General features: G+C 36.7%; 1 protein-coding gene across 1 annotated transcript; it reads left to right on the top strand.

Moving 5' to 3' along the window:
- Nucleotides 1–4,743: 4,743 nt before the first annotated feature.
- On the top strand, nt 4,744–12,334 carry LOC113095992 (SPARC-like protein 1). The gene is made up of 8 exons (XM_026261367.1): nt 4,744–7,675; nt 8,553–8,625; nt 8,777–8,888; nt 9,923–10,041; nt 10,465–10,619; nt 11,402–11,514; nt 11,910–12,004; nt 12,111–12,334. Exons 1-8 carry the CDS (start codon nt 7,619–7,621, stop codon nt 12,161–12,163), a joined length of 777 nt encoding a protein of 258 aa, XP_026117152.1. The 5' UTR covers nt 4,744–7,618; the 3' UTR covers nt 12,164–12,334.
- Nucleotides 12,335–12,531: the final 197 nt, after the last annotated feature.

Raw genomic sequence — 12,531 nt, 5'->3', positions numbered from 1 at the left:
GGTGAACAGACAAACACAGATGCCTGACAGCTGCTGGAACATTAAACACCCATGCAAACCATTGCAATAAACGAGAGATCCTTGCACCTGTCAAGGACACACACATAGCCCGTCAACACAAGTGCTAAGTGAGGGCCTTTAATTTTGTGGAGGGGGGTGTGTTGTTGATGCTTTGGCTTAACACCGTCTCGTCTGCATCTCTGACAGTTCATGGCCATTAACATCAGCACTGACTGACAGCTATGCAATCTTCATAAACAAAGAATGACAAGTGTAGTGGGTGGTGTGTCCCCACCCCAGTGCCAAATGACAAGATGACAGATAAATGTTCTTTACTGACATGATTCAGTCTTGATCCAAATGTGCACATTAAGCCATAATAACTGTATTCTTTTCAGACATAGTGTCTAAGAATCTGACCTTGTGCTTGCATGCATTGAAATATACAATAAAAATAACTTTTAATAAAGGCCTAACCTAAGAGGTATTCATTAAAAATGGTGATGATACTTCTGAATGCATTACTATAATCTCTGGTTATTTCCAGTGTTGGTTACTGAAAGATAAGACCATAACGGAAGTCATTATCTCAGACATCAAAGTCTATCTAGGCCTCCCCCGCAGTACTTTCTCCCTTGATGCCCTTTGTATTTCATCACATGGACCAGATATACACAGGTGACAGGGTCACACATGTGCTTGTTGGAATCAAGTATGAGCATTTAGCATTCCACAAATAACACGCTTCTAGAAAATGAAAGCAAAATGCACAAGTTTGTCTTTCAAGAAGTGAAGATGCTCTATGAATGCACACGCATCTGTGATGTACTGCATAACTCAGTGCATTTTGGAATAATGCAAATTGCTCTGAATACACATATTTGATATGGTCTGATGAATAGCTACTGTACAGTATATGTAAAAATACATTAAGTCATACTATCCTAGAGGCGGTGTTGTGTTTTTTTTTTGTGTGTGTGTGTTTTTTTTTTTATCTCTGTTCTGTCTGCTGCTTGGATGGACACCAGAAGAAAAAGCTGTTGTAGTTTAGGGTGCAAAGGTCATCTCTGTTCTCAAAATAGCAGTGCAGTTCAATGTTAGCATGAACAACATCTGAACTGAGCTGAGTGAATCTGGTAAACCATACAACTTAGATAGGTTCTTCAATCGAATAAATGTAATGGACCATTAAGAACATTTCACAATTATGTACAAAGACACGCATAGTACAATTTCAATTACACAATGTGAATGCAAACAAATAAGCACAACTATTATTAGTATTTGAAAATAGTATTTGAACAAATAAGTCAGATCTATCTGTAAATACAGTTTTGTGTGAGAGGTGGGAACTTTTGTTGTAGTATAATTAATTGTACTGATAGTATGGTTTGTATAATAATTCGGGGAATAATGATTATGAACCAGTTTTAACAAATCAAAAATTAGATTTAATAAAATACTCTGATTTCAGAACAAAAATCATAAGCGAATCAAATACATCAAAGTTCCTTTTTGGCGACTTTTTAGTCACAATTGTGAATCAGTCAGAGCTCAGAGGAACCACTGACTCACTCACTGATCAATGACATTTTAAGGAATTGAATCAAACGCCAAAATTTTTGTTTGTTCAGTGTTTTTGTATGTTAAGTGTTTAATTAATACATACTTTGGACACAAAAATATTAGATAAGCGTTGTTGTGACCTACCTGATCGATGAAAATCAGCCGCGTCTATTCATGATGTCGATGTCAAAACTCAAGAGTTCATGGTCAACTTTAAACTCTTATTTAAAACAGCTCACGCCTTGAATACTCAGCAGACTCATTCTATACACAACATCATATATTTCACACTGAAACAAAGACGTTAAACTGCTAGAAAGCAACAATGTTGCTAAAATAATCTAGAGAAATGAGACAAGGCTTCCTCTTAATCAGCGCGAATTTTCCAGAGCATGGACTAAAACAGAAATGAACGCGCTGGTAAACAGTTTGAAAACAGATACTCGTATATTCCCATTTTAGAATCGATATCCAGCATTATAAATATCCTTTCGCGAGAATTACAGCGCTAAAGCTGCGGAACAGCAGTGATGCTGTACTGAAGTGAGACTCCATCATGATGTTTGTGATGTTTCGTCACTTTCCAGTAGCATCCTCTTCATCCGCACCTTGCTTGCTCACAGCGATTCACTTCAGCTTCTACATAAACGCCTACGACATCAAAGAGCTAAAACAGGTAGTTTGTTAGCTCATAACGCTTAATCAGGCGGGTGGACTTCCTGTCTTCAGCTAATGTGTTAGAAAAGCGTGCGCTCAGCGTTTGGCCCGCGCCTACAAACAGTCTCTAACCCCACCGAGAGCGAGCTGCTACCATGCTCTCACGCGCGCTGTAAGTGTGACTCTGACGTCAGACGTGATTCACAGTGCACGAGCTCCGGACTGGCAGTGTGGCTGGGAGCGAGTGCGAGCATTGAATGGCGATGCTGACATGTGATATGGGCACGTTTTTGTGTACTAAATATGTGGAATATTATACACTTTTTGCAGTTTATATTTATTATCTGGATGACCCTGTACACGTTATTACAAATACGTGTTATATATTTTTGGCTAGTCTATAGCATATGGTGTAAAACGTAGGATGTATACTTTTATTGTTTATTTTAGTTTTTAAATAGTTTTTTATGTCTATATGATTTTATTACTATTTATTTATTTTAGTGCAACAAGTAAAACTAAATTTAATGTTGCTTTGGCAACTAGCTAATATAAGTTAACATTTTTATTATTTTATTTCAGTTAACAATTTATTTATAATAGTGACATATAAAATCAGCCCCTTTATTACAATCACCCGCAAACTCACATTCAGATCTGCCTCCATCTGCCTCCAAGTCCTTAACATTTTATTGTTTTTTTGATAATCCGTTTAAATTGGATGTACGTCACTATTTGAAAGGAAAGATCTGTCAGTCTGTTACATCACCACTTTTATACTTTATACCTGCTGTCTGCTGCTTCGTGTAGTCTGCCATATAGACTATAGTTGTATGTTGTATGGCTGTGGTATCTTGTGATTTGTAAATGCCCCTAAGGATCAGCATGTTTAAGAATTCCATTGAGCATATTGCAAACAATGTACCCTGCTCTCCACTACTGCAAACACAGTTTAGTACATATTATTTCTTCCTTGATAGACTGGGAAGAATTCTCATCTCCAGATTTTAAAATTTAATCTGCACAGAAACCATAGAGATTTCAGAATGAAACTGTGAAAGCATAAAAGAGAGATGCTGACAACTTGTTTAGCAAAATAAATGTAGCACTATTTATGCTGCCAAAAATATTTACAGGAGATTTAATGGGTTTTATCTGATTTATAAAAGAAAGATACATCTCTTCTTTATAAAAGGCCAGTCATGAGCACTTTTTTTATGATGGATTGGCACCGTTTATTGGACTTCTATTGGACTATTGAATATCAACTATTCATTGCCATTATAAAACTTGGAAGAGCCAGAACATTTTGAAATATAACTCAGATTATATTCATCTGAAAAAAGAAATTCATAAACACTTATGGCCTGAGGGTAAGTAAATCATGGTGTAATTTACATTTTTGGGTGAACTATCCCATTAACGCTGAGGTTTTTTGGAAGCTGAACAAGGTTATCTTTCCCTCACAACCAAAAACACACTTCTTTGATTCCGTCCTTTATGATGTCAAGCCGGCTCATACTCGAAAAAATTCTGAAACTTATATGATCCCTGAAGGAGTGTAACTGGCAAAGAAATACTCCACCATACATCCAATTAGTTTTTTTAAACTAAGCCATGTTTGCATGAGGATCCAACTCAGAGAAAATAAGTCAGAATTCATCAAATAGAATTAGATCTCCCCTTTAGCTACAGTTAACACATACATCATGAACCCTTTCAGTCCCTTTCCATTTTACATAGGCTTTCTGAAATTTCTGGAGCTTGCTATTCACAGAATAAACTGCTTCAGGACATTAGTCACAAAAATATTACCAGAATATAAAATTGAAACCATCTCTCTGAGGGCAAAAAAAATACATCCAAGAATTGATGCTTGAACTGAATCGGGGCCTATTGTTTAGAGAGTCTGACTTGTAACCCGAAGGTTGTGGGTTCGAGTCCCAAGTCCGGCAGGTATTGTAGGTAGGTGGTGGGAGTGAATGACCACTGCTCTCTTTCACCCTAAATACCACGAGAGAGGTGAGACCCTTGAGTCAGACACCCAACCCCCAACTGCTCCCAGGGCGCCACAACAATATGGCTGACCACATTAGGTGCGGGAAGTGGGGGTGCTGAGTGTGCTGCAGCACCCCCGTTTTTTTTTTACTGCTTTACTGGTCAAGTGTTTAACAAAAAATTTTTTACAAATCAGAGTGTCTATTTTACAGTAAGTGCAAATACTCTGCCTTGTTGGTAGATGGTAAAGCCTATTTTTATACTCTTTTTGACGTGATCAACCAGGGTTCGAATCTGCCTTTTGGCAAACTTTTTTTCCTCTTTTCAAGTCCTATCAGAAAAGCATTTCTTTTTTGTGTGTAAATAATCCATTTTTTTAAATAAAGTATCAGGTAGGGTTAGGGTAGGTGGCATCCATTTAATAATTTGAGCTCAAAATTTACATTTATACTCAGAAACTAATTATACAGTACAGTATACTTTTTAATAATGTATTACAATGCTGAGGTGCAGATAACTGCCACTATTTGCAATAGGTAAGGAGCAAAATATCCTGCTATATTGACATAGTATAAATATAATCTAGCTATTTTCAGTCTGCATAGCATATCACACAAAAAAAAATAATCCTGCTTTTTCACTTGGTGAATGTTACAATGAACAAGTCAGAGACGTTCGGATCCAGTTGCAGCATTTATTAAACAGAATGGTCAGGCAGAAATCAGGAATGGCGTCAGTTATGTCAGGGATAACCAGAAACAAGCAGAGATCGGGGCAGGCAGCAGAGAATCAGAGTCGGAATAAACATTCCAAAGGTCAAATTTGGAAATAACAAACACAGGGAAAAATGCTCAGAAATGCCTAACAGGGCTAACCAAGACTTCATAGTAACTGCGAGTGATTGTGCTGCTTAAATATGTGTCTGTGTATTAGCTGCAGCTGTTTGTGTCTAATAGGCTGATGAATGAGGTGCAGGTGTGGCTAGGTGATTGTGATGCATTGACTCATGGGGAATGTAGTTCGGGTGTGGTGCAACAGAATGAAAGGTGCTAGTGTCCAAGTGATTATGGTGACATCTGGTGGTTGATGGAAAGAGAAGATGTCAGGGTCATGAGTGGAGTGCCCTATATAAGAGTTCATGGGCACTCCAGCTGATGATCATAGCAGTGTACATAGCATCTATCTCTAAGAAAATGTGCTGTTTTCAATAGTGTAAATAGGCTCTATATCGTGCAAAAAAACACTGCTCCGGGTGTGTGTTTTCACTAATGTATTTCTGCAGTTGGATGGGTTAAAAGCAGAGCACAATTTCCAAGTATGGGTCATTATACTTGGCCACATGTCACTTCACTTTCGAATTGAGGTGATTGCTATTGTCTTCTGTAGAGTTGCTTTACAACTAAACATTACCTTGTTTCATAATGGATGAACTTGGTAACATCAATACTGATAAAACTACATTGAACTGACTTGAGCTGAATGATGACACTATTATCTTCCGCTTCTGTAGAGCTTTACAACTGAAATTGAAGGTGTTTCATAACTGATGAACTTTGCAAGACTGTTATTTTCCTTTTTTTTGTGAAGCTAATTTAAAACAGTCAGAATCTGACATTAATATTGTATAAAGTGCTTTATAATTTTTTTTAACTTGATTTGACATCTCAGTGCACTGACTTTATCCAGTGAACACCAGATGGCGCAAGCAAACAACTGTTTCCAGTGCTGGTGTCTCTAATGCAGCAGTGGTAGGGCCACATCACTCCACATTTGCATCTCTGTTTCTTTGTATGCATAATGGGAGCATTAGTCTCCTTGTTATGCTAAATTAATAACATATGAACCAACATGTGGGAGAGATCTGCCACCAATGTGACAAAAACAAAAGCATAAATGATGAATAGCAAACAAAAATGCTGTCCTGACAAAATGATTCATGTGTAGGTCAAAGGGCACAGAGGTCAGATACTGTACTTAAGGCTGCAGGACACCACAGAGGATACAAACTATTTTATTGCCTGTGACTATAATCAAAAGCCTTTCAAATAGACACATCGGCACCTGCAAAAGCTTTACTCACAGAAAAACAACACAAACATACTCATGCAAATTAAGTTTTCTGTCACTCAGTTTGCTTGAGTGTGGAGATTTGTGGATTATTATGACATTACATACTCAACAGATTGAAAAAATGTTTTGTTTTGGGATTTCAAAGCATAGTTTAGACTCATGCCATCCGGCCCATGGACCTACAGTAGATTTCATCTGTTTATGTGTGTGGAGTGAAGAGCTCTGGTTCTAATTTTGGCTTTACTTTACAGACAAAAAGATTTACAGGCCAAAGAAAGAGATGGAGGAACGCAGTACAAAGTAGGAGGAGAGAAAAGAGAGAGTTTAGGCTTGCACTGTTTTTAGATGTTGCTCACAGTCCATGTGTGTGTGTGTGTGTGTGTGTGTGTGTGTTTGGTGTGTCCATACTGTTAATGGATCTGCTAATTAAGGACTTCTCAGGTGAAGCCAGAAAAAGCAGGAGAGGAAATGGAGGAGAAGAGAGCCAGGTAAGAGGAGCTGGTAGAAATAAATTATCAACTGAAGAGAGAAGATGGGGGGGAAATAAGACAAACCTAAAGGAGGAGCAGAGAGAAAAGAAAGGTATGTGGCTGCCTGATAGTATGAAAGGGAATACAGAGAGAGAAAGAGTAAAAGAAGAAGGCAAAGTGATTAAATAGCAAGGAAAGAGAGAACTAAGAGAGGAGAGACTCTGGTAAGAATTTTTACACCAATTAAAAGAAATGGCAAAGGAATAAAAAGGGTGATTCTGTCAGGACGACTGCTCTGTTAAAGTAACTCTATCTGCTCTGAGCCGTAACATACAGTAATGACTTCCCAGTGATGGGGCCACTCCATTCTACACACGCACACGCGCACACACACACACGCACAGAGAGAGACACTTCTAATGAGCACTCTGGGGCTTATACACAATACTGAGACTACTGTGAGTTATTTAACGAAGACGCCGATGAGACAGAATCAGCTTTGATCAAGATTTGTGCTTTTCTTTTATCTTGACATTTATAAGTATGATCTCTTTTTTTTGGACATCAGGTTATGATAATGTGGCTCTTAACGTGGATGTTGTTTTTTCTGTATGTCTTGTGCAGTGTTCATTATGTCTGTGCTTTCTTGAAGAACATCTCTCACGATATCCTCAAGAAGATTCAGATCTTTGGGAGATAATGGTTCAATTTTAAACACAGTCCCCGTTCCCTTACACTCATTCTGGAAAGTTTTTGTTTTGAGGAACAAACTTTTTATGCATCTGAGTGCATTCTGACACTTTAAAAGTCACCTGTTGAACGCATGTTTCAGATCCATAAACGTCCTTCCATGAGCCATGAATCTGATCTGTCATCTGTTGTTCATGACAATTACCCTTCATCTTGGCGTCAAGGTAAGTGGTTTATAGTTGCTTTAATGAGAACATGTTGCCAATGTGTTCTTATTTTAAATATGAAAAAAATATAAATTAAGATTATGGAAAGCAATAGGCAAATGCTTTTTTGAAAAGCAATTTCAAAAATACATTTAGCCTATTTATAAATTTATGATATAATGCTATATTTTACAGCATTTTATACCATTAATTAAATGTGCAAATATGTCTATTTGTCAATTAAGAAAGTAATTGAATAATTTATTTTATTGTGATGTTTAACATTTTAAATATGGATTTAACAAGCAGTTGCAAGTCAGATTATTTAAAATGTTTGTTTGGATTGTTAAATTTAACCAAATACCCTATAAAAAATATTCCATGCTGTGTGCAACAAGCAAAAAGTTATTGATTTTTCAAAACAAATGTTTGATATTTAAATTAGTTTATATGAAGTTTATCATAGAATATTATTAGTCCAAAAGAGTTAAGAAAGGTAGAGTTTACAAATTTACGTTTACTGTGCCATAATGGTTAACAGACTGCTGTAAATGTGAATGCTTCTTCATTTCATATGCATTCTTCATTCATGTGCCTCTCCCTTTTTTAGAGCGTATTTCTGCACACATGCAATATGCTCGCAATATGACTATCATCCATCAAGCCTTTAAATGCTCAGTAATTCTCACATATATTTGAAGATCTCAAAGATCAAGAAAAGGACTTAGGGAAAAATAATTGAAAAATAAATTACAGTTCATTACTTTTTCCTATAAAAGCAGTGGATTTAACCGACAGCTGAAGGATCAGACCCTGAAGACTGCAGAAAATTCAGCTTTGCCATCACCAGAACAAATATAAAACTTCTATAACTTTATTTGGGTGTGTGTGTAAGGGTGGAAGAGCCCAGCGTAAACAGAGGCAGGCTGAAGAGAAGTTGAGGCCTTATTTGGGCAGAGTGGATCCAGGTGAGATAGTTATTTAATGTCACTATTATTTTAAGACTGGTTTTGAACATTATTTATTTAGTATAAAAAGTTATTTATTCTTTTTACTATTAAACTCACCTTTTTTCTTTCTTTCTTTCTTTTCTTTCTTTTCTTTCTTTCTCCTCTTCAGAATCCCTGTGTAAATTGTTGAAATGTCACAGTCCTATTGGTTCCTGGTGCCAAGTAGTGAAAGAGGGTGGAGTTCTCACTCCTAAATGTGTGTGTCCAAAGACCTGCCAACAGTAAGACACACTCTAGCAAACTAATAATAATTTTCCAAGACACCTGAGCTGATTTCTTTGCCAAGCTACTTACAGTGAGCCAGTGGCATGAACTGTGCGGCTCAGAGCTCAGTGTCATGATTAAGAACAGACATAAGACACGGCTCACAGACTCCTTGGACTCAAACCAGCAACCCAGACATCTAACTACTGGTATATTCGCTCTGTGCACTTAGTCTTTAATGCAGATAGATGCCACATTCGAAAAAAAAAAAAAAAAAAGAAAAGATGTGCCTGAGGGGACACACTTTAAAAATGCTGATGTAGTTAAAAAAAGAATATGATATTTTATTAAAACATACCAGGCAGGATGTTTTTTTTTTACAATACCTTATGTAGTTAAACATATTAAAACAACCAATTAAACAGCTTTAAACTTGATTCATTAACAATAGCTTTACTTCTTTCTACATCAAGTGGTGAGCCTTCACAGTACCTAAGTTAGTTATCATTAAAAAAGTAGGCTAATTAAAAAGTCTATCAATAAATATATTGAGATTCATTAGTATTAACGTACCTTCAATTGCATGACATGTTAAAATCGACAGTTTTGGTTTTCTAAATGTCTCTTTTGATGGTTTTATGACAGTTCACTGCTCAAAACACTGCTAGGCACAAGCTATTTTTATCCTCACAGCAAGTGAGATTAATGCAGTCTGTATTTTCTTTTAACTTGTGTAACTGTTTCATGTTTTCTGATTTTGCACAACCTGTCCATGATGGCATCTTTCTAATTTGGCTGCTTCTACTAAGTGACATTTGATTTGGCCTCAAAATAGTACAGTTTGATATGACGCACAGCCTGTGATGTCAACAACAAAAAATATGAAGAGCATTTTCTCATTCCATTTACAAAATTAGATTATTTTTGCCCAATTGTATGGTGTGTTGAATTGTGTTATTTGTGTTTAGTATTGTTACCTGCTGTTTTTTAATGCTGTTTTTTAACCAACCCAGTCGAGAAGTACTTTGTGTGTGGATGTTGTTTTCTACAGGCAGGGGGCAGCAGTGTGCAGCGTTATGGGCAAGACGTACAGCAACGACTGTCTTCTTCACAAGGAGGCCTGCCGCAAAAAACGACGCATTGGCAAGGCACATAGTGGAGCTTGTCTTGGTAGAAACACACACCCAGCTGAAAAACAAACCAACTAATAAACAGAAACCATCACAGAATTTATAATGGTTCACTGGTTATAATAAGAATCGTATTGGTTTTAATTCAAACTTGATCCCTGTGGGTCCTTTATTGGTAGGCCTAATTTGTCACCATTTATTGGTTAAAACAGCTAAACCCTAATATGTCCCAAAACACATTACAGGAAACCATTTTTTAAATGTTTTATTGGTAAGTAGTTGATAGTTTGGAATGCTGTAATGATATTAGTGGAAATCATTAAAATTTCTTTGATGACTTCTACTGTTTTAGATGTTGTTTGTTTTTTGACACCAAAAAAGTTTTAGCTTCATTATACTTAAATGCACATTCAATCACTGACAAGTGATGTTGTCTAAAACGCTCTTGTGGTTTCTCTGTAAGTGAGTGAGGCTGAGTGCTCTGAGGAAGAGTTCGGTCAGTTCCCGTACCGTCTGCAGGACTGGTTCTTACTCCTCAGCAGAATGGGAGAGAAATACACACCAGCCGCTCCTTCTCAAATCTGCCTCACACACACCCAGCGAATCCAACTCGCAGAGGTAAAACAAAGAAAGCAAAGAAATGCACTGAACTCACTTAAACATAGGGCCTATGCCATCCTTAGGTCATTCACGCTATGCATGCATTTTTGCATTTCAGCACTCACACACACACACACACTACTAAAAAACTTTACATTGTGTGTATTTGTGATGCTTTATGTCAAGATTCATAAATATGTCAAGAGTCAAAAGAAACTCTTGGTTCATGTATATCCACACGAACCATTGATGAAATGATCAGAGAAATCCGGTTTACGTCATCAGATTGAAGTCTGTTGTTTCAAAGATCGAGTTACAGCATTTTTTATTATTATTAAACACATGTATGGATGAATTGTTCACAAAAGGATCAATAACACGCATTTAGAAAACAGATAGTGTGAATATCCATTTCATGCCAGCTTTAAGCATTCCCTTGAGACGCTAGTCACGCTACTCTTCTAAAATTCACTCTATTGTCAAAGTACATAGTGTAAGTGTGCAGTGTAACTCTTTTTTTTTAAGCAGTCAGCACTATTTTAAGCCTGTAGGCTAAGCTGTTAGCTTGCTAATCAAAATCTAATTGAATATAATATGTATAAAGTACTTCAAAACACTTTAATTTAAATATTAAATGAGGATAAATAATTCTCAATCCCAGTTATGATTTCTAATCAGACACCCATAAAAAGCTATCTCAGCCAATGGATGATAGGGAATCTTCTTTTCTGTTCAGTTGTGAATTTGTGATAGAAGCATTAAGTCCCGATCCTTTGTTCTTTTCTCCCTTTATTTTTCAGAGAAGGTTTGTTCTGTTGGATCGTAACCAGAACGGGAAGTTAAGCAGGAGAGATCTGAGAAAGCTTCGCTATAAGCGGATGCCACTGGAGCACTGCGCTCAAAGATTCTTCCAGTAACACACACACAGAAAATGACACACACAGTCACCTCGCCACTGTGATTTTGTGATGATTTCTCCTGTCTGACCTCCTTTGTATTTGCATAATATTACTGCAAACCCTCCCAAGCACCCTTCTGATTATTGTACACATGCCTTCAGGATTTCACCCACCCCTCTCTCTCTCATCCTCTTTCAATCTTTCTTCTCTCGCTCATCCTCTCAGTCTCTCTCTCTCTCTCTCTCTCTCTCTTATTCAAAGCTGTTGATGCTTATTGCCTTCCTACTGTTCTAATGTGAGTGGTGTCCTTTACGGCTGATAGCAGCGGGGATATAGAAAATCAAAAACAAGAGGCAAAGGCAAAGAGACTCCACTTTCAATAATATGGTGTTTGTGTGTGTGCGCGTAGGTCATGTGACAAGAACAAAAATAAGGAGGTGACCCTAAGGGAGTGGACATCCTGTCTGGTTGACCGGTCGGAGCGCTGGTTTCAGGATTTCATGTGTAAGTCTTATATATTTGTTTCATCTGAATATGAGATTCTCATGTTTATGCATGTTCAAACACATACACACACACATTGTGTCCCTTCTTCCTCTCTCTACCGCAGCCATGAAGATGGGCTCACCAAAGCTGTGTCTTGTCCCAGAAAGCACCCTCTAAATACCTTTAGATGCTTTATCCAGGTGGAATTTTTTTAAACCTTATCAGCTGGACTCATGAATTTTAATAAACTAGGTGACATGACAATTATCTAGAAGTTATAATAATTGATACCTTGAGAAAGCTAGTCATTTGCATTCTGCATTTGATGGATTAAAAATACTGTAAAATAGGGATATTATGAAATATTCTTACAATTTAAAATTATGTATATATATATATATATATATATATATATATATATATATATATATATATATATATTATTATTATTATTATTATTATTATTATTATTATTATTATTATTATTATATATTTTTTGAATATATTATACTGTTATTTATTCCTGTGATGGTGAAGCATAATTT

This window comes from Carassius auratus, unplaced genomic scaffold (assembly GCF_003368295.1).
Source record: "Carassius auratus strain Wakin unplaced genomic scaffold, ASM336829v1 scaf_tig00215828, whole genome shotgun sequence".
Lineage (NCBI taxonomy): Eukaryota > Metazoa > Chordata > Actinopteri > Cypriniformes > Cyprinidae > Carassius > Carassius auratus.
This window is presented reverse-complemented; position numbering and strand designations above follow the sequence as displayed.